Genomic DNA, 26,118 nt, shown 5'->3' with positions numbered 1-26,118 from the left:
GACCTATTTGACCGCTACTTTTAATGAAGTAAAACATGTTCAGTTTGGAAGATCCATTTATACAGATATTTAGACCAACAGTTCGTGAGTTAAAATCAGTTTATAATTACACCATTAAGCTGGATAAATACAAAAAGTATATACATAAATAATGATTTTGAAAATACTCCATTGCAGCCATGTTTCTCTATGTGGAAACAGCGTTAAAACAAAGGTAAGTGTCAGTTTATTAAGCTGAGAGTTCAGAAGTGCATGCAGACAAGTTAGAACAAAGCACACCCACTTGATTTTCTTATTAGAGTCTCTGAAAGCTTCCTTTTGTTTCCACAGAAGTCTGTCAGGTCTCAGGCAGAAGCAGATGATTTTAGCTGTCTGAACTGGAACACATGCTGGCGCCTCTGTTGTCCTGCTCTTGCCATGGGACTGTCTCCCCACGTCATACCTCAATATTGACTGTGTCCAGGTGGTACTTTGGCTCGTTAGCTAGATTCACTTTCTCTGTTCGGGTGTGCCATACAAGAACCTAGAAGATAACATTTGTGTCAGTAAAGGCATCTACAGAGATGACACAAATGCTTTTCACAAAGTGTGGCAATCGCTACCTTTGTGCAGTTGTTTGCTTTTGGCTCCAGTTCCTCCACTGTTGTTATCTGTTTCAGAAAATCAGATTCTTGCATTCCTGGTTGAGAACCACGACGCTTGAATACGGCTTTGGGATGTGACAGGATCACCTGAAGACTCACAGCAAATCCTTGGAGAAAGTGAGATAGGGAAAAAGATTGAGAAAAACCTTTAGGCCTTACATTTTTGTGTAGTTGTACTATACCTAGAAATCTCCCATGTTCTTTTTAAAAATGTGGAAATTTTATTATGCAGGTAGACATTATTTGGTAGGTTTGTACATTCTACATTGTATTGTCTTGTTTTGCCATGAAGATACAGTCAGATTTTTTTAATTGCACCATATTTTCAACATATTTAATCTATTTCCTGTCATGTAGGTAGTATATGCTTTCTTGCCTGAAAAGTCAGGTATTGCTAAGATCTTGGACTATTCTTCCTTTCTGCTTTTATTTAAGAAATAAAACTGAATTATAAGCAAAATGTATAGAATTTATACTGTACAAACCATTCTACACTTCAAGGTGAAAGTTGGAAAAAAAGGTTAAAATATGTTAAAACTGTGATATTTAGATAATTTTAGCCTGTAGAGTTTTAACATCCTCGCTGAGGAAAGACAAGTCACACTAATGCTCTGCCTTGGGAATGACTTCTAGCACTGGTGGTCTGCCAGGCAGTCTTAGCTGGTCTGAGCTTGCCACAGCACAGTTCAAAGGACTTGTTCAGTGCAAAGACACCTCTCTGCAATTCTTTTCTCTACCAACATGCATCAGGTCCCTCGAAGGGAGACTGCAAACTGAGAAATCACTGGTTTGAACAAACTCAGCCTCTCTGAAGAAGCTCCCATGAATCTCCAATTTGCCATTATTTATAGAACTCTCCCATTTTCCTTCAGCAATGCTCAGTCATATGTATGCTTTTTTAACTATGACTCAAAAACTCCACTGATGGACTTGTAAAGAAAAATTACATTTGTAACTAACTTACTTTGTCTGATTGCCAAGCCTACCAAAGAAATCCTTTCTTAATCAGTTCAGAGTGGTTCTAGCTGCCCCTTTATGACACAAGTAGTAACAGTTTTGACATCAGTTCTGGAAAACTCCAAAAGCAGTTAATTCTAAAGCCAGTATTAAAATTTTATCAGTTTTAAACTAAGCATAACTTTCTCTAACTTAATGTAATTCTGACCCCTTTTTTTAGTAGAAATGTCTTGCTACTATATTTTCCTTTAAAGTATCTGACTTTTACGGCAGCCTTTTGAAGAGGAAAATATAAGGAAGTAATTACTACATCACATGTAAAGAAAGGCACACTGAAACCACTTTATCATGCTCTTGCTTTTTGGAAAGCAAAGGAAGACACCAGAAAGTTTGTTTTGTTTTCAGTAAGGATTTGGACCCTGATGAAGACTATGGGTTGGATGTAAACTGAGGTCCCAATTCACTGATGGACACAGAAAACATCTATACATTATATCTTTTATGTAGCTTTATACATCCTGTCCTGCCTGAGGTGGAGAATAGGTGTCTGGATAGACAGGGCTTACCCACCCTGCAGAGCACTTGCTTCTTACTGCTTGTAGCCAGGCCACGATGGAGCACAAGGTGGGCTCTATCCTAGTGATCTTGGTAGTCAGGTGTAGTCATTTGGGCAGATCTGAGGGTGGGAGTTGAAACGCCCTCAGCTAGAGACAGTATGTACCACTCAGCTTGCTGCACCTTGGAAGGTGACCAGAGACTTAGTACTGATGAACAAAATGGTCTGCTTCAGTTCAGTGGTTTTGGTTAGGTTTTGTTGGGGGTTTTTCCTCAGATAAAACAAACTATAAATTTTGGATGCAACTGGGCTTTAATAATTTTGGGCATGAAAAAAATTCTTTTGCATGGGAAGGCATTTTTGGAACCCTGATCAGCTGTGTGAGCTGCTCTTTCTTTTTAAATATATTTAAGATTCAAGCTGCACATGCATAAAGAAGAAAATGAAGTAAACATCAAAATTAGTGTCCTAGATTTGAGTGCACAGAAAGAATCCCATTTTAAGCAGAAGAGACACAAATTTTCTGCTGCTTATCTTTGCAGTGTCAGTGTGGCTCCCTGGACCCGTAGCCTATACTTAGCTATACATTAATTCCTCATACATTCTCTTGTTGCAAGACTTGCTCTTCCTGTTGAGAAAATTGCATTGGGTTCTGAGGATGGGTTTTTCTTACACACAGATGTTCAAGTGGGCCGTGGCCCCTGCACGTGACACATGCCCTTGCTACCATGCTATTGCCAATTGTCATTTGAGGGTGCTGTCAAAACTCAGGCAACAAGTAAAACTGAGTGCTGCAGGTGGTAAGGACATGGATTACTGTGCATGGACTGGCCTGAGATTTGTTTCCTTGGTCAGGGTCCATGAAGTCTTCGTTTGTTAAAAGAATCCAATAAAGCAGCAACTTAAAGAGATTAAAGAATTCAAGGAGACTTATCTCCTGGCTCTCTAGTTCTTCAGCTCTGCTTTGTAACTGCTTTAATTTCACATGTATGACATTTTGTAAGATGGACTTGAGAGAAAATCACTTTCTAATGACAGCTTTCAGTTGACATTATCAGGTGTGTCATTTCGGTGTCAGAAAGAGGAGACGGCTCAGGTTTAGACCAGACTGGCACTAATTATTTCTCTCAGTAGATAATGATCCTGAGCTAATTGATGAAAAGACACTGTTGTTTTGAATTCTATCACTAAACAGGGATTAATCTGGGATTACTGTCTCCAGTGTAGCATAACTGAACAGTGCTTATATGCATACAGTTACTTTACTTAATCATTATTCCTACAAGGTCATATTGGGCTTAACTTCATGTGAAATGCCACAAGACTATTTCATAGCTGGAGTGTGAACAGGTGTTTCGGGGTATTTTCCTGTTTGATTCAAGGTTGTAAATTAAATCTAATTGGCTGAAGAGCCACCTAGATAGGAATTAATTTGTTGGAGAACAAGATACCTGGCAGACATAGCAGATATTACGTCTGTTCTTCTTTCAACATAAGCTGTTTCTGTTAATTCACACCTTGTGTTAGATCAATGGCTTCTGTTAAAAGGCAGAAGTTCCGGTTAAACGTGAGCCAGAGTTTAAAGATTTTGTTGCTATGGTAAATGCCATTGCTTCCTGGATGTTCTAGATAGGATAGTAGCTGAATGCAAGCTAGAAACTTGAGTGTTTATCATTTCTGGAGTGTATAAATGCTAATGTTCAGTGCTGATGTTGAAACAGATATGCTGGTTTTCACAGAGATCAAGGTCCCACCTTTGGCTTGGGCTCTGCGGCTTTCAAGTTGTCTCTGTGATGCACTTTCTGGGTTGCAATGAGCCTAACCAGGAGTTCAGAACAAAGGCATCTGCTGACATATGATTCAGCATGAAAGAGGCACTTGATTATAAACTCAATGTTTAAAATAGTATTTACCCTTGGATGGGAGGGGTAGTTGGTGTTTTGGTGTGGTTTTGGAGGGGTTTTGAATGTGCTGGCTGCCATAGCCACTCAAAAATTTTTTGTTTGTGACTTCCAGAAGTGGCTCTTTTAGATTCAGTCAAAATATGCTATGTTTTGCAGTGCCATGAATAGACTGGCTTTTTTGCTCAGGGAGCCCTAAGAAAGATGAGATGTGCTGAAGATCTCATGATTATGGCGAAATTTTAAGAAGTGGTAATAAAAAAATGTGGTTGCTCAGGCCGTAGCAGAGGTGCTTAGGGCACAGTTGATGAGCTCTGGACCCCAAGTCCAAAATCTGCTGGCCCAGTGATTTACAGTCACATACTAATCTCTATGACTGAAGTAGCTCCTGGAATGCTAATGCAAAGCAAGCATCTGCCTTCTTGAACAACCTTCTCATTAGGAGAATCACAATCTTAACTTCTTTTCTTGAGTGATCCAAAATTCTGGCACTGGGAACAACCCAGAAGTAAAACAACACCACTTAATATAGAAGACTTGAAATCAGATCCCTACTAAATAACACAGTGCTTACCTCAGAATCAGTGTCACCCTTTTCCATTCCACCTTCTCTCCCACTTCTCTTCCCCGAGAGTAAGCAAGTCTGTGTCAAACTCTAAAACCCACCTCCAGTTAAAACTGAAGCAGAACTTCGGAAATGCCTGAACTAATTCATATGGTGTGTTGGTTGCCAGGCAAGAAGCAACACAGGAAACAGCTACTTTGCTTTCTGAATCCAGTTTAGCATTGGAGAATAGCAGTGTCAGCCACAAATTTCCCAGAATAAATCACCAATGTTTAATGAACTGACCTAACGCAATTGCCACGTGCGTTTCAAAGAATCTGGGGAGGTTGGCCAGCTAGGGTGTTTTGAGCTGAGCCTGGTGAAATCAGCAGGACTTGTCTCCGCTTGCAGTAATTTGAATTTGGCCTTGTATTTTGCAGTCTAGAATAAGAAGTTTATGTGCTTAAGAGTCAAGGTTGTGCTTCCTCTGACAGCCACAAGTTAAACCAGTGATCCCAAAACTTTTAAGACATCACTCTGTTCGTACCCAGCCTCATGATCAAATTCTTGTGAAAACCACTATGAAAGATCGTTCAGTAAACCAAAGGGAGCCTCCTTACCAGGGTGCTGGGACGTGAGCATTAACTGTAGACAGCTGATATGCCTCCATATCAGTATTACTACATGCACCTGTACTTTTTCATGGCAATATTTTTAAAAGAGATCCTTGGTCTTCCTTATGTGCAGCACCCAGTATAACCTAAGTCACTTGTATATTTGGTACAGCAGATGGAAAAATGCCAGCAATGGGCTACAGCATGGACAGGTTTGGTAGCAAGTCCTCTGAGTCCCTGGAGGTGTGTTGGGAAGCTGAGAGAGAAGGGCAAGGGTCGGAATCTGCGTGTCAACACACATCCTGTAGCCTGCACCTGCTCAGACACCTAAGGAGTTCTGGATTTGCACTTGTGTTCTGTTTGTGCCCTTCCACTGTATTCCTGAGGGGAATGAAGATGCAAATTTCACATCATTTTTTTCACAGTCTACATGGCATCCTCTCCTTGCTGAAATTAAAAATTAAATTTAATTTCTTCAGTGTTTTTTAAAGACTAATAAAAGTTCTCTCACAAAGTAGTAGCTCCTTGTGGATCTGCAATAACTTCCTGTACTCTAAATGTTTTGGGGTTTTTTTGTCTCTATGACCCTCCCTTACATGACTTTGGTCCAAGCACAAGCAGGTAATGCTCTTAATGGAGCTGCTTTTCCCTCATGCCAGTGATTCAGCCAGCATCTGCAAGGTAAACAACTTAAGAACTTTCCATGTATCTCTTCATGTCTGAGTTAGTGTCCCTTGGCTGATGTTGTGTAATGGCTTTCTGCCTGCTGCTAATGAATTATGAGCCACGCTCTCACCTTTATAATGCCATCAGTAATCCCTTCTAGAGCACAGTATCAATATGTATCTGTAAATCCACAGGCAGGGGCTTTAAACTGCACAGCTGCAGTCCTCAACATGCTGCATGGTGTTGGACATTGAATACCTACTTCACCGCTGGGCACCTTTATCTGAGCACCCAAACACTTATTTTTATGCCAGGTGGTACTATTGACTTGAAATGCCTCTACAGTAGAGAAAAATTCACCTGTTAACTTTTTTGTCTTTGAGGTGTTAACAACTATTAGTCCTCCTTTATTTACTCTTTTTAACCAATTGGACTGTAAATACTGTACATATTTTTATCAAACATTTCAATTAATGTAACAGTATTCTGTTAAGATGAGAAAGAACTTTACACTGTCCTTTTCCCTCTCCCAAAACATAAGGGTATCAGAACATAAAAAAGGTGGCTATTTCTATCCCATTCTTGCCCTTATATTCCTACTTTTCCCTTTCCCTCTTGACTACAGAAGATGTCTAACTGCAAATACCGTATCATTTTCTGGGAACCATTTGCTGTCAGAAATTGGACCTGTGCACAGTGGTGATTCATCTGGCAGTTGTGAATATATACAAAAAATTGTTTAAGCATGGACTGTCAGCAAGACAGAGCTGTGTGGTGTGCAAACTTCACTGCAGAAGATTGATTAGATCCATTTTGAAGCTTTTCTGCCTTCATCTACCAGGCAACAGCTGTCAGTGATTTTTCCCCTAAGCCCAGTGTTTCAAACTGTATCCATCTACAGTTATCACTGTCATTCCAAATAACCAATGCAAAATGAATCATTTCATGATAAAGTAGCATTTTACAACAAGAAGTCTAAGAAGGTCTGCATTTATACTGCCTGGTCGAGATTGATGACAAAATGCCAGGCAGGGACTCCTTGCAAGAAATTGCTTGGATGTATTAATTTACAATTAACTTGTTTCAGGCAAACAATTCATACAACATAAAAGCCAAGTTGCCACATAAAAACAAAAACAAAGTAAGTGCAGATACCACCAAGCAGCAAATTAATTAGACAAGATGTACAAGCCTAAACTTTCAGGATAGTTACTGTCAAAGGGCTGCGCACTCTGCCAGCACTTCAGAAGTTTAAGAAGCTGCTTAAATGGACACATGGAAACATTCATGTATTGTAGATGATCCTCACCTGCCATGTCAATAGCAAAGGGCCTGTCAGCTCTCCAGCCCGTGTACCAGCCGACGACTTTGCCGTTCTCCACGACCGGGCGCTCGTAGCGCCGGCCTCCCACCAGGCCCACGGGCCACACCGACACCTTGCGCGTCGTCCGCATCTGCAAGAGGCAGGCACAGCGTCAGTGACAGCGCACACCTGCTCCCTGCAGGCTTTCTGGGAGCGCTGGTAGAAACCCACATTAATCATCACTAGGAATTCAAAAGCAATTCTAGCTTACAGATTGCAGCCCAACAGCGGTGAGTATTTGAAAACTGCCTGTGCCCACTCATTTTCTGGGAAATCTCCAGCTCCTTAGTCCATAGGCATCTCAATTCTACTTTAAATACCCTATTCATAATATCTTCTATGCCAAAATTTTTTTAAAGCTGTGAAAACAGGGTTTTTTCTTGTTTGTTTGGATTTTTGAAGGCGTAATGTATCTTTTTTATCTGCAAGACTGCGGGAGTCTGGCAGTGGGGTTATTTCAATAGATTGCTGAGATACTGTAGAAACCCAGTGAGAGAAAATATTATAATAATGATTAATACACACTTCACTAGGACAAGTAAAATTAGTTTGGGACTTGTTAAAAATGCATTGAAGAGAGGATATCATGACACACAACTCTTTCCTACCTGCAGCAGACCTGAGATGCAGCTCAGATCTATTAAGGATTCATGAAAAAAGATTGCTAGGGCTAAGTTTTAACTTCTATATTTTCCCTTTAAAAGCTCTGCTAAATTTCTGAGAAGGACAAAAAGCAGGCCAGGCAGGATGCTTACTATCACCAGCAGCAGTTTTTCCCAGTGGTGTAAATTAACTAAATGTAAAACTGGAAGTGTGATCCTTATCTAATGTAGAGGAAGCTATAGTTATGAAGAAATGACTGTAGCAAGAAGTGTGCATGACTGGGAGTCACTTCAAGAAGGGCACTGAGGTGCTGGAGCATGTCCAGAGAAGGGCAGCAAAGCTGGGGAAGGGTCTGGAAAGTGAATCCTGTAAGCTGAGCAGCTGAGGGAGTTTGGGGTGTTTAGCCTGGAGGAAAGGAGGTTTGGGGGGTATCTTACCACTCTACAACTGCCTGACAGGAGGTTGGAGCCAGGTGGGGGTTGGCCTCTTCTCCCAGGTAACATTAGGAAACAGCCTCAGGCTGTGCCAGAAAAGGTTCAGGTTGGCATCAGGAAAAAATTCTTCACTGAAAGGGTTGTCAGGCATTGGAATGGGTTGCCCAGAGAAGTGATGGAGTGACTATCCCTGGAAGTGTTCAATAAACTGGATGTGGCGCTTAGTGCTATGGTTTAATTGATGTGGTGTTCAGGCAAAGGCTGGACTGGATCTTGGAGGTCTTTTCCAGCCTTAAAGATTATGAGTCTGATTCAGTGACTTCAGATAGCTGGTTCAGTGGTCCATTTTCTTCAGTAAACAGGATGACACAAACCTTGACACACTGCTCCCCGTGGGAAAATCAGATGGTCTGGTGTGAGAACTTGAGCAGGCAAGTACACAGACACAGCAACTTGCACAGTTTAACCACATTGGTTCAAAAGCCACTGTTCTAACTACTGTGCTTTAAATATGGTTCTATTTAAACAAGTATTAAACTATTTCAGTGTAACGTGGGCTTAATTTGATCTATTCTAAAAACAGTCTAGTCTTTTGTTGTAATTGAAACTTAATCCTTAGGGAAAAGTTATCCCTTTTTCCTTCCAAGCACTCCTCTCAGCAAAAATAAACACAGTTTTACATATTTGTAACTGCAGTCCCCTATCGATGGATGCCGAAGTAAAAGACAACCTTGGTTAAATATTAAACACTTCCCTCTCTCTCTGCCAAGGTGAAAGATTTATCATGCATATCATCAAGACTTGCAGGAGTTGCACCAAAAAAAACAAAGACATCACGTCAGTGTGGTTCACATTTCTAAGCTAGAAACATTAGCAGTTTCTTAGAACTTTCACATAAGGAAGGTATAAAATACATATTTAAAAATCCCCAAAAAGGTAGGCACACACAAAAAAGAGACATGCACCTTCTCCCCTTCCAATTATTTGTGATTCTTCAAATTTTTTTATCAAAAATTCCTCTCTTCCACCCTAATAACTGTTGTAGCAAGCAGAAATCTCAGTAGCAGTAGCCCATAGTGCTTAAGTGCAGGGTATGTATTCAGTTGGCAATATAGGGAATTCTTGTGATAAGGATTCTGTCCAAGCCATTGCCTGGTTAATTGCCAATGAAAGACTGCCATGAATCTTTCTAAGGTTATTGATAAACATATTTACCTGCAACTGTTCTCCCTGCTTAACTTTCCAATCTCTGCCACTCCTCCGTGTAGGAAATGCAGAGTTAGCAATTCGTTATTTGGATATGGACATCGGCCAAATCTCCTCATGAAGACCTTTTAGCTCTGGTTTTAATGGCACATCTCTTTTGCTTATTTTGCTAACAGCATATTTATATTAACATCCAAACATACCAGACATGGACACAGGGAATCATCCTGCTGGCATGTCTACACAGGTAAGTTCCCAGTAAGTTTTTAAGAGCACCATTAAGCCACATACACCCAACTATGCTACACCAGTAAATACCACAGGATAAACAGACATGGTGCCATCAACACCTCCTGGAGGGCGTGGATACCTGAACAAATTATCGGTGTTCGGAATTGCAGCACTTTGGCCACCCTGTGCCAACTGTCTCTACCTAAACTCAAAATGCCACAAGACAAGGGCAGGCACACTCTGGCTGCAAGAAAATGGCCAGAGCACAGTGCACCCATGGCCTGCCTGTGTGCACAGTAAAAGTTTGGGCAGCTGTGTTGCAAAATGAGCCAGGTTACACAAGGCTTCTGAACTGGGTCAATAGGGGTCTCAGCACCTAAGCTGGCAGAACCAGACAGATTTCCATTAATACTCTGTGATACACAGTGTGTTGGAAAATCTTGTCAATTAAAAGTATCTCACTGACCTCATAAAACCAGCATGAAATGACCCAAAAAGTTTTAAATTCATAATCTTGGGTCAATCTCAGTGTCTGTGAGGTACATCAGTAAAGCCACCACACATCAGAAGCAAGTAACACTTTACAGAGCTCTTACTTTTGTCCTTGGGTTACTTTATTCTCACAGGTTACATTTTTGAAGAACGAAATAAGAATACAGCAATTCCTTTAAGTAAAAGCTGAAAGAGCACATCTAGACCAGTATTTATGCTAATTCTGAAATACCTCACAGCCTCAGGATATGCTAGGCAGATGAAAGTAGGAGTATTTCTTTTAATCTTCTGAGAATAGCATTACTGCAGTTAACATACTGATATGTGAAGGCTGTATTTATGTATGATGGGGAAAAAGCTATTATTTGGATTAAAAGGCCAGCTTGCGCCTGGAATTTTATGCTGCTAATCATTGGGACACAAAAAAGTGATTCAAAAATGTGTTAATTCTGAATAGCTTTAGTGCCATGGGTTAAACAACTGCCAAAAATCCTAGGACTTACAAACAGCTTCCTAAATGACTCTTCTATCTGTCATTGTAGTGACAGAGGTAGCACATGCTGTGCCAACACTCAGCATTTTAAGTCCTGGTAGCTTACATGGATGGGATTCAACTTACTTACACTTCACTCTCTGCAAGTTAAGCATCTGGTCTGTCCTAGTTAGACTTCTGTAGTTAATGAGCAGAGATAGGACCCCACTGGCAGGACTCATCCTGCCTGGCTTGGACAGCTCTCTTGAGGTAGAGATGCTTTTGTCCCCTATTTATGAAAGGGGGTCTTGGCATAGGAGGAGAGTGCTGTACTGGGTGGGGGAGGATGGTAGAACACATGTGAATGAAGTAGGAGGGGGAGGAGAATTGGGAAGGAGTGGGCAAGTAAATGACAGGAGAGATGAGTAACAACTGACCGAAAAAATGCCAGTGAGGTGATGGACATATAACAATAAATACAGTAACAACAGAGTAATCGCTGAAGAATAGCAAGTGAAAATGCAGGAAATGGAGCTGAGCAATAAAAGACTGTGATAAAAGCATTGCTAAATTTAGCATCTCATTAGTCAATCAAGAAAAGCTGCTTAATGGAATGCGCTGGACTGATGGATAGGGAAGATACCAAGACAGTAACAAAATATAAAAGCCCAAGGGGAATGAAGGCAAATGACAGAGAAAAGGAAACACAGCTGTACTTCCTACAGGGAAAAGGCTTCCAGACTGGAACAGCCATCCTAGTGTTTTTGCAGCATGATGTCGATGTGTTTCTATTCGGGATCCAAAGCCCTCTGCAAGGGCAAACCTACACCACACCTGGTAAGCTTTTTTCTCCCCATCATTTCAACCCCTGCGTGATTTGTGGTCTGCCTTGGTCAGGCTACAGGTTCACATCCAGGCTCACCATCCTACCCCACACCCCTGCCCATCCCAGTGATGCTCCAGCAGATTTCTATGCAAAATTACGATTTATTATTACCAACGACAGGATCTAGAGCTCCTTCACTACAACACTTCCTTAGGACAAAGTTTTATGGGTTAATGCATAAGCACAGCCAGGGTCCCTATCAGTTCTCTGCATTATTCACAGGCCATTTAAAGCCAAATTCTGCTTCAACAGAACTTACATGAGAGCACTACAACTCAGCCAGACAGATCAGCAGTGATGTTGTGCCTGTTTACTGAGACTTTGGACAGAGCTCCTGTCCCTGCTTACCATCACTTCAAAGAAGGTACTGAGGCATGGAAAACCTGTGCCTGTGGCTTTTGTGGTTCAGTAACTGTGAGGCTTAGGGGTTAGGAACTTCAAAAAGCAAATTTGTTGTTGGCAGACATGACTGTAAAGGGTATTCTCTATGGGAACACTTGTAGAAGGGGTCTACAAACCAAAAAAAATTGTCATTCATTGATCTAGCCTCTTCTGCAGCCCTCCCAGGTGATCTGCTTCACCATCCTCCCTACTGGAAATCTTTCTTTCCAAGCATCTGCTTTAAATCTCCTCTGCTGATTTGTACACAATCTACATTGCAGAGGGAGGATAGATTAATTCCCCCTTTTCTCCAGCAACATTTGATATATAAGGTACAATGATCACTGTTTCTAAATTATATCAGCATCCTTGGGCACAAATGTCAATATTGCTTCCCTACAGAAGAAAACTGTACCAAATTTAACTAAAGCAGTTAGGAGCTACTTTCTGGGGATTGGGACAACTTCCAAGACATTTGCTACTCATTTTACTTCTGGGCCCTTCTGTTTACTGGTTGTCTCATTCTACTCCCTATCATTCTACCGGGTTGTGTTCACTGTGCCTCTGAAGAGCTGCTGACCCCGTGTAATTAATTCCACAGTAACAGTATCCGTTTCACAGGTAAAATCACTGCTGTCAGTGCAGAAACAGGGAGTACTTGGTACTTTGTAACCAAGAGTCTCTCCACTAAACCTATTTCTAATAGACCCCCCCTTTTTTTTTGTCACTGTTTCCTCTCATTTTTAAGCTACTTCGTTCTCTGCCAGTCTTTTCTAATCCAGCCTCTTTAGCATAGGTATTACATGTCTATGTGGAAGAAAAATGTCAGTGTGCATTTAAAATCTGTCATGTACTCCTAAATCATTTATATACTAGAAAGGTATTTAATGCACTGCTAACTCGTATTTGGATCACTTTTTATTCTGAAGAAAATAACTAATGACTGCCAGCTAATACTTAATTCTGTCTAGGCTACTAAACGTTATTTTTGAGACCATTTCAAAAAATCTGATTTTTCCAACCAGCTCAAAGAGATACAACAAAAGATTTTCATGTTTTCAAAGATTAAGAGATTCACTTATACTACTTTAAAATCTTTTGCATAAATATATCCATTTAAAAATACACAGAAGTTAGCTTAATACAGTGTATAAAGATTAGGACAGTTACGTAAGTGTTATTGAAATGACACTAACCATTCCCTATTCAAAGCTGGAATAAATAGTAAATATTCACCTCTTCTATAACACATTTTCTGAGTTCCCCTCAAAATACTTCACAAAGATGATCACAGGAAAACTGAAGCCTGTGTGACATGCAATGCCGCAAGTATTTCTGTTCTATTTTTAATAGCAAGGAATTCTTTTTTTTGGGCTACTGAAACGGCTGTTAAAAGCCATTAGAATATCTGCCACCTTCATAGACACCTTTTGATAGGAAAGGGCAGGGACACAAGGAAATTCCTTCAGTCTGAATCTGTGGCTCTTTGAATCTTGAGCTACCTGTAAAGACTACCTCAGCTTAAAGAGAGCAGGATGAGCTCTGTGTCCTCATACCTCCTTTCCAGCTTCAACTCCACCATCATATTCAGGGCACTCTTGTGCAGGCAAAAGCTACAGCAAATTGAATTCTGGTCCACAACTCAGTGGGCAATAGGACTAACTGCTAAGCTACTGAAGTTTGGGTTGGGTTTTTTTACCCCTTAGAAATGAGAATTAGGGCCGTGATCTACTCTGAATTCCATGCTGCAAGGCTGTATTCAGATCACACCTTAGAGTGTGGATTTCTCTAAGGACACCCAGTCTGCAAATCCTCTCCTTGCACTCAGACAAGACAGTGGAATTTGCCACACTTGCCTGCTCTAGGCACCCAGCAAACATTGCCATGAAATTCTGGGCACCGATGACCAGAAGCCTGGGGGTGCCAGGGAGGGAGAACATGGTTTTAGGTTCAAGCATTTTAATTTCAAACATATCTCAGTTTTGGTGTCTGAAAAAAATACAAGCAAAGGTGGCAGAAATAACCTAGACAGGAATCGCTAAAACTCAATGCATTTTTGAATGCAGCAAGCTCACTTTCAGACAGATACTGAAGACCTTTACTCCTCTTCTTGTACTCCTTAAGCTGTTCACCCCTCACCTTCACAGGTTTCAGGGCAGTCTGCACAATCAACAACAGAGCAGGTCTCCAACACTAATTCCTCCAGTTTGCACACATATCCAAACGTGGACCGAGGAAGGGATGGCCTTTGGCCAACTCCTCAAAATATGGAAAGAACAGAGAAAATGCTTGAGACATAGAAATGCCTGAATTATATGAAGAGTTAAGGGAAGCGGAACTTAGCTGTCTATCTTCAGTTTCCAGTGCTTAGGTTAATCCTGTTCTTAAAATCTCTCCTTGAAAGTGGAATGCCAGATTTATCTAAGGTTTTCTTCTCTGGAAGTTTAAAAATGTGAAATTGGCAGTTGCTAGGCATCAGTCACAATATTACAATAACTTGCATTCAGGAGTAAGATGAAGCACAAATGCACCAGAAACTGTGAGAGAATCACTCCAAAATGAACAGCCTGTGGTAAAAATAGAAGCTATGGTGAGTCATGTAGAAACATTTGTAAAGCATCTTAAATATAATAGTTTGGATTTCAGGCCTCTCAGTGTCTTTTTTATGAATGCAGGCTGACTTATAACAGATATTTTCAGAAAGCAGACTTATTTTTGAAGGACACCTCCAGATAAACAGATCATACCTGGACAGAAAATACATAAATTATTTCTGAGGTCTGGATCCCAAAATAATGAATGACAAAATACAATATTCCAGAACCACAGGCATTAAAGTAAAAGCATGATTTTTCACCTGACCACCACTACACTCCCAAGCAGAAAGAGTTGGGAATAATTTAAAAGCCACACCTCTACTCCTGGAAATATTTCTTCATCATTCCTGCCGTCCAGTTTAATACTCTAAAGAATTTCACAATAACTGAACATACTGGTTCTTTCCCTGCAGCCTTTCCATGGAAGGTGACCATTTCCTAACAAAATGCTAAACTGAGCCAAGACGGTAGCAGCAGAAACACAAAGCAGGCTCTCCACCTTATTCTAAAAAGGACAACTAAACCTGCTTAGACCCTTCCCAGTTTGAATTTGAGAACATAGTTTCACCAGTTAAAAACTGACCTATCCACCCACATGCCATTGTAGGTCTTAGGAAAAAAGGTAATTATAAAGAACACCCAAGGGTTCCAGATTTACTACAGAAGGTGACATTTTCCAGACTACTGTAAGCTGGGGGTTTTTTCCCCGATTTCCATGAAACACACTCTCCCTAGGTCTACTGGGCCCAGCTCACTCCACATCAAATATAAAGCACTCATTCCTACAAGCACCAGGCAGAAGTACTTCGGACAGAGATTAGAATTTCTTCATCAAAAGCTCTCAGAAGTATCCCATGGCATTCCATGTCAAAGCATGCTCCTTTTTGATCATGGCCTCATGGTTTATACACTACAACTCACAGTAAAGCCTTTGCTGATCTTGCTTTGTTAAAAGGCTCCATCTTCTGTAAGGACACTAGGGAGACCCACAGCAAAAGTGCTGCCTCAAACACAATCCTTCCCTTGCTTGCCTTCTGCTCCGCAGTCCTGCTTACTTGACCTCTGAGCAAAACACATCCCTAACGCAAATGTTTCTCTCATGCTGGCTTTGCAGTCCTAACTACGCTTGCTTCCCATCTCCCCAAGCCCTCACTGCTGCTACTGAAACCAGCTTTGGCTCAGAAGCAAGCCATTACAAAGAGGGCAGACCTGCTATTTCACTAACCAGCAAATGTACACACCTGCTTGCACACAGTGCTGCTGGGACTGTGGGGCCTACCCGCCCCTGTGCCCATGTCAGTGACATGCTGAAAGTCACACAACCAGCACGGGATGGTGGTAGGATGAGAATTCCGAGCTCCTGTCTCATCCTCCGACATTTAAACTACTCCCTCCTAATGAGCAGCTACAGTTTATCAGACTTCCTTCGGGATTAAGCAACTGCAGGTCTGAAGAATTGTTCCTGGTGGACAACAGACTGAAAACACTCCCTCTCAGGTATAGTTACCACCATTTTCATAACAGGGATTACTACCAGATTTCATCTGCAAACAACACATTCTGAAGCTGTTCTCTTCATGCTTGGAGAAGACAAGTATAATTTACACTCATAAATCAATCAATTCCTGAAGGAGAGATCAGGATTTATCACAGAGCTGTCAAGCCAGAATCCATGAATACATAGATTTTCTTTTATCGAGTCAAAAAGCAACCAGCCCTCTAGCAGTGCCTCGACTGAAAAATCAGGCTCCTGGCTCCCTCTAAATGTAACTTCCCACATGTAAAGGCACATCCCGTTGGCAAAGCCTGCCAATGGACTTCCGTTAACTTTGCTAGGTTGGCAAGGCATTCCCCATGTTAGCACCAGTGGCATCCCAGAGACCCTGCCAAAAGCTTGTTAGTGACCCCAAAAAACAGTCACAGGAACTTGCAGCGGCAACTGAAGCAAATACTCCTTCTCTGCTCCTGTAACTGATCTTTCCAAGCACCCCATTTCTCAGGGAAAACTCATTCATGTATGTGTGTCTGCCTGCAAACACCAGGCTCCGAACAAACAGCTCTTTCCCAGCAGCTGAACACAGGGGAAAGGGAACTCTTAGGGCTGCAGAGACTCATGCTAGAGGTTGCAATTCTTGTTAGCAAGAGAAAAACAGGTTGCCTCTTGTGCTTGCAGTTTTCAAGGTTAACCCTTTGGACAGCTTTATCCCTTTGCTTTCCTGATTTCCTAGCTAATTAGAGAGGTAATTTGTACCTTTCTGTTTCATAATTCACAGCAATTAGTAGAATAAGGATAGAAATTAAAAGAATAAATGTGACTGGACTCCTTTTCAGTAGCTGTGGAGCCCTCAAGAGAAACACCTGCCAATACTGTTCCTTTAGCATACCCTAATGTTGGTACTCAACAACAAAAAAGCAAAAGAAACACAAATGAACAGTAGGTATTTATCTCCAAATATCTTTTGCCCCACATTACTCATTGTGCCAAAGTGTATTTTCTGTTTCAATTAACAGAATCCCTAAGATTCAGTCAAATTAGCCTTATTTCTACAAATACACATGTGAGCATTCCCATAACATCAAAGAGGGGTACGTGGAATTGCTCCACATTACAATGCACTGAGCACAGCTATCAGAATTTTTAAAAATCAATTGCAACAAAGGTTTAGCCTCTAGGCAAAGGTCCTTAAATTAGCAGCTTCGATGCTGATTGCCAAGTGGGCAAAAGAAGTAGGGCATCCCTGCTGAATGGGGACCCTCCACCTGCCCACGCACTGGAAATGAAAAGGGATGCATTATGAACCTAAACACAAACGAACCCAAGCATTTCTAAACCAGCTTTCTCTAGGGAATTGCATGTGCTCACATTTCTGTGTACCACGTTCACTTTAACTCACTGACTGTAAAGCACGCGAGGAAGAGCTCTGCTCGGCAGCCAGATGGGTGCACACCTCGAACTACAGTTCTGTCCAGCAGCAGAACCCACAGACCGCAGCATGTCTGAAGTCCTGTGCTGCCTACTTTTCTGTTTCCCTCCCTCATTTCCCTGCCAAAGTTACTCTCCTGGCTGTCACAGAAGACTTACACGATCTTTCTTCTACTGTTTTATGTCCACTTATTAAACACCCTCCTTCCTGCCAGGGGAACCCAGAAAGAAAGCTGGATACCCTCTGCCCCGAGCGCTTGGCAATTCCCACCAAGATGAAACAAAGCCCTTCACCAAGGGGAGGCAATAAAGACGAAAACAGGTCCCCTCACAAAAGAGACTTGAAAGGGTGTTCAAGTCGTTACACAAACGATTTGCTGCTTTTAAGAGCGAAAGGCTTCAAAAAAGGCAAAAGGCTTCAAAAAAGGCAACTCCACGTGAAGAAGACGGCTCTGGATTAATTCATTAGTGCCAAGGAAAAAACTGTGAAGGATGGCGACTCCTGATGCGAGTTTGCCCTACAGGGAGAGGGATGCAGCCTAAAAAAAAAAAAAACAACTATCAAAGGGCACTTTTCAACCCAGTTTTAACAAAAACACAGGATCCCTTATATAAACCTTAAACTTGCCTCGCTCGGCAGGAAAGTGAGAAAACAGCAGTAAAAAGTTGCGGGAGTATGGCGAGGAGGGACAAGAAACTTAAAATCAGGAGAGCGGTGGTCACACAGAGGGAGCCCCGGGACGGGCGCTGCAAGGTCTCCGGGCGGGGAGCGGGCTTGACTTACCCGTGCCCGGACTTTTTGGGTAAGGAGCACCGAGCGCGCCGCAAAGCGGGGATGGGACACAGCACCGCAAAGCGGGAGCCTGAGGAGGGGAAAAGGCAGAGCCTGAGGGGAGCGGCGGGAAGCGGCGGGGAGCGGGGATGGGGACGCGGCGGGAAGCGGTGGAGCGTGGCGGCCGCGCACCCCCCCCCCCCCCCCCATCCCGCACGCACCTCCTGGAACAGCTCCAGGCTGTAGGTGTTGTCGTCGTCGGCGAAAAAGAGCACCCCGGGCTGCGGGGGCGGCAGGTGCTGGTGCCGCTGCCGCAGCCAGGCCAGGCCGGCGTTGCGCTGCTCGGTGGCGCGGGGCAGCCCCGGGCGCTTGTAGCGGCGCGGCGTGGGGACGTGCAGGTGCGTGCAGGGCAGCCCGGCGCCCGCCACGAAGCGGGTCACCAGCTCGCTGCGCGCCGCCGCGTCCTCCACCAGGATCCAGTGGAGCCGCGACACCTGCCGGAAGGTGTTGGCCAGGCGGGTGAGCTCGGCCTTCTGCACCGGGCGGCTGTAGGTGGGCGTGATGGCATAGATGGTGGGCAGCCCCGCCTCGGGCCGCCGCCGCGGGGCGGGCGGCCGCGCCCCGCCGCTACCGCCCTCGGCCCCGCCGCGGGGGGACAGCGCGGGCAGCGGCGCCCGGCTGCTGTCGATGTCCAGCACGATGATGACGATGAGCACCCAGGGCAGCAGCAGAAGGAAGCGGCTGAAGAGCAGGGACTTCATGCTGCCCCCGGCGCCCTCCCGCCGCGCCGCCGCTCAGCGCCGCCCCATAGACGGGCGCGGCGGGGCTGCCCCACCGCGCTGCTCCGCGGGGCGCCCGGGCGGCGGCGGCGGCCGGAGCGGGCGCCGGGCGCTCCCTCCCTCCCGCGGGCGCGGGGGCCGCCGGCGGGGTGGGTCGGGGAGCCCCGCGGTGCCTGCGGCAGCCCGGCGGGGCAGCTCCCGCAGCGCCTCTATTCCGCGAGCGGCCGCCCTTCCTCCTCCTCTTCCTCCTCCCGCTTCACCCTCGGCATCGCCGGACCGGGGCTCGGCGAGGGGCTCTGGGGAGACGCTCCTTCTCCTCCGCTTCCCCGGGCGGCTCTGGCGGTGCGCGGGGGCGGGGAGGGGAGGGCGGGCGGGAAGGCGGGAGGGAGGGTCCCCGCGGGCGGGGGCCGGGGGGGCTCCCGCCCCGCCCCACTCCGGCTGCCGGCCCCGGGCGCCGCGGGGAGAGGGCGGCGGCGGCTCCGGGAGCCCCGCACTCGGCGCCCTCGGGCGCGGCGCCGGGGTCCGGCCGGCAGGCGGGGGGACTCGGATGGGGACGGGGTTCTCCTTCTCTCCGTGGCCGGCGACAACTTCGGCCGGCGGCCGGGACGCCTTCCCCGGGACAACGCCGGCCGTCCGACGGGCCGGGCAGGGCTGGGGTAGGCGGAGGGGTCCGTGCCCCAGTACTTACCCCTCGGAGCGGCGGAGAGACGGTCGCCTCGTTTCTGCTTCGGTTTGATTTTTTTTTTTAAAGGAGGGAATATTTTCGACCCCGGCCGAAGTGAGAGGTTGTAAATAAGGCGGCGGTTCTCCGCGGCTCCCCTCGGTGCCCGTCAGTCGGTGTCGGCCCCCGCCCCGCACCTCCCGCGCCGCCCTGCGAGCCCGCACTCCCTGGACCGCATCTCCCCGTTGTTTGGGCGTGCAGCTTCCCCGGAGATCGCATGGACTTGAGAGCTCCTTCTTAAAAAGTATACGTCTATCACAATAATCCTATCGTAATAATCCACCTGTCTTTATTTTGAGAAAAAGGCGTTCATCAGGTGCTGCAACACACACGAAATGCACATCTAAAACCTCTAACAAACCGTTTCCTCCCAGGGAAGTTTCTGATGCATTTTTCAACACTCCCTGCTGTCATAACTAAACACTTCCTCACAGCTCGAATTATGCTTTTAAAACTTCATGCTGCACAAGAACACAGAAGCGCAGCAGCAGTGTTTGCAAATTACTGAATTCTGCACGATTCTCTGATTAAAATGTAGAGATCGAATGACGTTCTTACTGGCTTCTGAGCTATTTGAGATAAGAAATAGAAAGATTCGTCACTGATACTTTGACTTTTTGGTAGGAATAGCATGGCTTGCAGAAATCAGGGATGCATGCACACCAGCCTCCTGGGTTTACACTACTGCTTTCGTTCCTGTTTTATATTCATCCTTCACATTTGCATGTGTATAACAAATGTAGATAATGTGGACACTATGTCTATCTATCATTCATATCTATCCCCAATCAATTTGTTATTTAAAAGGACACACAGATAGGACATCGAAGGGATGTAATGTAAGCTGAAATTCATGAGAAAGTGAGGGTGACACCTGGCCAGGCACTGAACATCTAAATGAAGAAACATCTGTGTAGCAGAGAGCTAATTAGAGCTAGCATGTTTAGTGGAGGAGTGGAAGGGTTGTTATGTGATTAATGAAATAATATGGAGGAATGGAGTGAGCATAAACAGTTCGATATATTCAAATCAAGAACATCTCAGACACAAAATTACAGTTGCTAGTTTTATGCTGATGCAGTTTATCTAGAGGACAATCACCTAAACTGTGTCTCTCCAGTGACTGAGCACATCATTGTTTTCTCATTTCCAGTACAATTCTATTTACAGAGATAATTCGTTCAAATAATGCAAACATGTGTACCAAAGCAACATACCAAGAAGACATTGCTTGTGCTCATTTGAAAGTCAGCAGTCATTTGGAAAAGTTAATTCTAAGCTTGCCACTTCTAGATATGCTGTGATACCATGTCAGGATTCTTAAAAACTTATTGGGGCAGAACCTAGAAACTAAGGGTTACAAATGAATGTGTTTAATTGGCATTCTTTATATCCAAATATATGAAAATATTTTAAAAGTACTGTTTTTCCCTTTATATTACCTTTCATCCAAAAATACTACCTTTAGTTAACTTGTATGTTGTATTCAGAGCCTGTAGAGGATACTGAATAGTTGATGGCTATTAAGACCTTAGTAAAGGCAGCAATAAGAATAGCTGAACGTAATTGCAGCAGTTTAGGAAGGAGCACAAACAGTAAGCACCAGGGAGGTATCCCGATGAACTCTGTGGGGATCTTCCACCTCTTTAATTGTGTTCCTGAAAGCTGGTAACTGTGTGTTTCTCTATGCTTGGTAACAAATATTTACTGCCTTTACTCCTATCACGGTTGATGTAGCAGCAATATGAGACACATGGTGATTTGATAACAAATTGCAACAACTACATTTTCCCCTCAGAACCATTGTAATGTTTTCAGGTGCCACAGAACAGGCTCGGAGGTCATGAGCCAGATACATCGGGTGTGATATCAAATAATGCAGCAGCATTTTCTGTTAGCTTCATGTGTAGATTATTTTAGATGGAATGGTAAAAGATAATGAAGGCACTACATACAAACCAACTGCTATTTATTAAATTGTTGCTTCTTGATAAGCAAAGCAGAATGTTCTTCCTCTGGAAATTGGAAGAACCCAGTCAAATAACCACTCCATTTGTGGGGACAAACTGTCTACAGAGACAGTCTTTTCAGCTGAACACCTTAGCACTGGTTATTATAAAAATTGTCACATTTGATTTGAGGCCTCAGGTGCAACTCTGAAACAAAGGACGAGTTTCTAACTTGTGATGGATGGGACCAATCACTGTGTGACTCAGGCTGTTCCTATGGTTTCACACATAGTATGCAGCACAGTGCATATTCTGGGTAGTATCAGAGTGTGTGGGCAGGCGTTCCTCTTTAGGATCTGGTCCAGAATTGTTTGTTTGCAGTAGTTTATGGCTTGGCTCATCTATTATGGTGTGGTGATTGCTGTCCCAATTCTCCAAAGATTTTTTTTCAGAGATGTGTCAGGACTTGGCATCCAATTTTTCATTTGTTTTCAAAAAAAGCTACCTCTACTTCAGTTTCTTGTGCTTCTTACCAGCAGAGGATGCCTGACTGGCAGGAGAATGCTTGACACAGTCCTAGAAAGCAGCCTGTATGTGCGAGTGTGGATATGCACACACATACAAAGAAATCCCATCCCTAAGAACATTCTCTACAGGCCCACAGAGGCTTGTTTCAAACAGGAGCACACAGCAGATGCTGTCTGGATGCAGTCACAAAGGTTGTGTAATGCTAGCTAGCAACTGTGTGCCCTGGCTCCTTTCTTCTTCATTGCTTTCAGTCTTTCCAGTATGTGTAGAAAAGGATAGATGTGGCAGCAGAGTCGCCTTAGCTGTGCAATAGATGTACTGTTCCCCAGTCTTAAAACAATTCAGCTCTTCTTGCTTTTCTCCCCCTCCTGACTCAGGGTCACCCACCCATCAGGCAGCTCTGTCTGGACACTCCTGCTGCAACCCAGCACTCCCATCTAGCCTCTCAGCTGGACATGCCTGGGAGGGGACAAGCTGGCCAAGCCTTTTGCTTGCTCCATTTAAATTTCCCCAGTTTCTGAACATCAGGATTCACTAAAGCTAGGTACATTAAAAACTGTGTTGTTTTGGGTTTTTTTTTTCCAATTATTGGAAAGTTGGTCTGAGTTATAAGATAGCATTTGAAATAAAGCTATTAAAATTTATTGTTTCATAGATTCTGCAGCTGATAGAACTATTACAGTCCCGTGGGAAGCAGAGGCAAAATCAGTTGGATAAACATAAAAATGTGCAATTATTTTCAACTAGTGGATAAAACACTGCAGAGAAATAGTTTCTATTTCACATGGCTGTAATTGAATAGATTAAACCCAAGGATGGTTAATTTCTTTGGGCTGTTTCATGTTTTTCTTTCAAAAGCAGTGACTGGTGGTGACTGGAGGTGGGTAATTATCTCTGGCATGCAAAGGGGGCTCATCAGCTTGGTTTCTGTGATGGGTAAATCCAGATGCCAGGTGACTCAAATCACAGCAGGCAAAAGCATAGCCTGCCTGTCTGAATGAAATATAGGCAGTGTAGTTTGTGGTGTTTGCAGTTACACCTTTTGGCATCGCTCAGTCAATCAAAATGTGTAATTAGCCAAAAAAAAGGCATTGAGGCTGCATCCCATGGGAGTGTCAGAGAACATCCACTGTGTACTGCACACTCAGGGGCACAAGCCTGATCTCAGTGGACTCACTGTGTTTCCAGGGATTCAAATGAGAACAGATTTACTATACATTAGTTAAGGCTCAAAAGACCAATGTGTAAGCCAGGTATCCTACAGAGAAAGTGATGTTCTGCCATCTGACAGGCACAGATCACCACCCTAAGTGTCTGCACAGAGGTATCTTGCCATCAGCAAGGGGTAAAAAAATGAATCCCCAGCACAGGATACGGCAAAAGCATAATTTCTTCTGTCCATTTCTGCTCCTTTAGACTTATTTCAGCCTCATTAGACCACCTAACAGTTTTTCTAAGAAAGCACATTTTCCCATACAACCCAGATGTGGAAGCCCCTGAGAAGTTTAATCATCCAACTCAGAAGACAAAGCCCCACGCCCTCACACAGGACACTGTGTCAGAAAACAGAGGCAGTGGAGACTGGGCTGGACTTGCTAATATAACATATACAGGGTTCCTGCTGCTCCAGAAACAGGAAACCAGCTGGCCAAGATGAAAATGAGGAGTGAGATTGCATGTTTATCTATGCAAGTAGGCCATTTTGAAATAATTTTCTCTAGTTCTTTGTTCCTTTTCCTAATAAGCCAACTTGTTTATCACTATAGTAACCAGTGACAGATTTCTGGAAAGAAGAGCTGCAAATGCCCATTTGGACCTCTGTGGTCAAGGGTGGTTGGTATGAGCAAGGTGTCACACCTGCCTCCCAGAGCTCTGAAATGCCATGCAGGGAAAGAGCAGGGTGAGGCAGGCATGACATGGTGTGACACAGTGTGAGGGGGATGTGCAGAGTGAACAGGGCTAAGCACAGCTTGATGGAAGCCATCACAAAACTAAATATTTTTGTTTTAGATGAAAATAAACCTGTTATACACAAGGCGAAGTAAGTTTGAAGTGCAGAGCTGAGTCCAGAACGGAAAAGATTTAATTATCCTTCTGTGACATGGGCTTTGGTGATGAGGACTGGAAGAGGCAGGAAATGGATGTACAAATAACCTGCTCAGAGGAGGTCCTGCAGGCACAGGTATGGATAGAAATCAATGCTCTCACCAAACATCTGCTGACAGCAAACACATCTGAAACCTGTGCCAGTGACCTTCTTGCTGGCACTGAGCCACATTCCAGGTGACGTCTTATTGCAGGGGATCCTATGCTGGTCAGCACCAGTGTGCCACAACCTTCCTAGAGAGAGCATCCTGCAAAAAACAACTCTTCCAGGGGCGGTGGCAGGCCTCCCTGGGCAGCAGGGGATTTCAGCAAGTGTAGCAACTTCTCAGCTACAACTGATTCCAGCTCTTGTGAATCAGCTCTTTGTGAAACCCCCCAAGATAAACCCAGGGACAGAGAGACAGGAGCCTTGTATGGCAATTCCACAGAGGTAGCTTTTATAGTCCAGCAGCCCCTGTGAAGGGAAGGCCAGGGACAAAATCTCCCTGCTCAGGGGCAGAAACAGGGGCTTTTTATGGGAAAGGCAGGGGGTGGGGTAGAAACGAACTAGCCAACTGGGTACAGGCTATCACCATAAAGAAACAAGGCATGCTGGGGGTGGTTCACTTTGTCACCATGACCCGAGGAAGGTTGCTTATCTCTGGGGAGAGTCTTTTTGCCCACAGGCCTCTCTCCTCCAAGGGAGTGCAGAGGGCTCTTGTGCCAAGGGCTCACAGCCCTCCACAACATCTCACAACTACAGCATTTGTTCGAGTGGCAAAGGTTCATGGGGCTGAGCAAAACATGATGTCCAGAGACAACCCTCAGGGGCAATATAGTTACACAAAAATTAAAGTGTTTGTTTGCTTTTCAACCTAGACAAATTCATGCAGAACCCATCCCCTCAATGTCCCTCCCTGTTCTCCCCACCAGGTTACAAGAATATTAGCAGAAATGCAAACTCTTAATCTTCTTTTAAATTTGCCTTTTTGGATAATATTAAAGAGGACCATTCTCATGCTGTTTGCCAGCCCTCCCCTGTGTTCACATAACTTGTATCAGAAGCCCCTGATCTCTCCTTGTGCGCGGGTACCTACTCAGTTTGCTTATATTTTGAGTAGGCCCTGGGTATAAAGAGATGAAAGTTAAAAGCTGTATGGTTGAAAAAGGCTACTTGACCCTTGGTCTTCATATGAAGAGAGTTGAATGTTTTATTCCATCTTTTGTTTGTCATGTAATGTTATATTAATGAGGTAATGTTGTTGTAGCACCAGTGTCCTAGCAAAAGTCAAGTGAGCTTGTAAGAAGATGTATCTTCTAGTAGACTACATGATACAGTAAAAAAGAACCCAAGCAGATGAGTGTTGAGGCATACAAATTTTTCTTCGGGTCTCAAAGAGCGACTTACTGAAATGCCCTCAAAAGAGGAACAGTTTCAGGATACTCTATGGAGCTCTTCATGAAGAACATGTTTTTTTTCACCATTATGTGATTTTTTCTGAGGATCTCAAGTTGATGATTTGTATCTTGGTTTGGTTTGGCTTGGTTTAGCTTGGTTTTTGTCCTTGAGAAGTCAAAGATTCTGCTCCAGATTCTCTTGAAATCATAAAGGAACCTCACACATCTTTATGTTTCAGATCTACTTGAGGCTTTATTGACAGAATGAATAGTTTTGGCAGAACCAAGCATGGACTTAAATCAGCACTGCTAGATGCAAGCAAACTGCTCAGCAAGCATGATCCTGCCTACCTGAACACTAAATCAGTGCTGCATGAATCTGTTATCTTCTATCTCACTGTTCAAAACCGGATCTG

At 44.0% G+C, this 26,118-nt stretch overlaps 1 protein-coding gene across 2 annotated transcripts; it reads right to left on the bottom strand.

Moving 5' to 3' along the window:
* Positions 1 to 64: 64 nt before the first annotated feature.
* Positions 65 to 19,045, bottom strand: B3GAT2 (beta-1,3-glucuronyltransferase 2). 2 transcript variants are annotated; one of them, XM_069011342.1, is made up of 4 exons: positions 18,464 to 19,045; positions 7,192 to 7,336; positions 603 to 751; positions 65 to 523 (listed from the first exon to the last, which is right to left on the bottom strand). In XM_069011342.1, the coding sequence occupies exons 1-4, from the start codon at positions 19,001 to 19,003 to the stop codon at positions 437 to 439; spliced, it is 921 nt and encodes a 306-aa protein (XP_068867443.1). In that variant the 5' UTR covers positions 19,004 to 19,045; the 3' UTR covers positions 65 to 436. The 2 variants fall into 2 exon arrangements, with proteins under 2 accessions (XP_068867443.1, XP_068867444.1); XM_069011343.1 differs by lacking the exon at positions 18,464 to 19,045 and adding an exon at positions 18,255 to 18,326.
* Positions 19,046 to 26,118: the final 7,073 nt, after the last annotated feature.

This window comes from Aphelocoma coerulescens, chromosome 3 (genome assembly GCF_041296385.1).
Source record: "Aphelocoma coerulescens isolate FSJ_1873_10779 chromosome 3, UR_Acoe_1.0, whole genome shotgun sequence".
NCBI lineage: Eukaryota > Metazoa > Chordata > Aves > Passeriformes > Corvidae > Aphelocoma > Aphelocoma coerulescens.
Note: the sequence above shows the minus strand (reverse complement) of the source record. Positions and strands in the feature narration are given on the sequence as shown.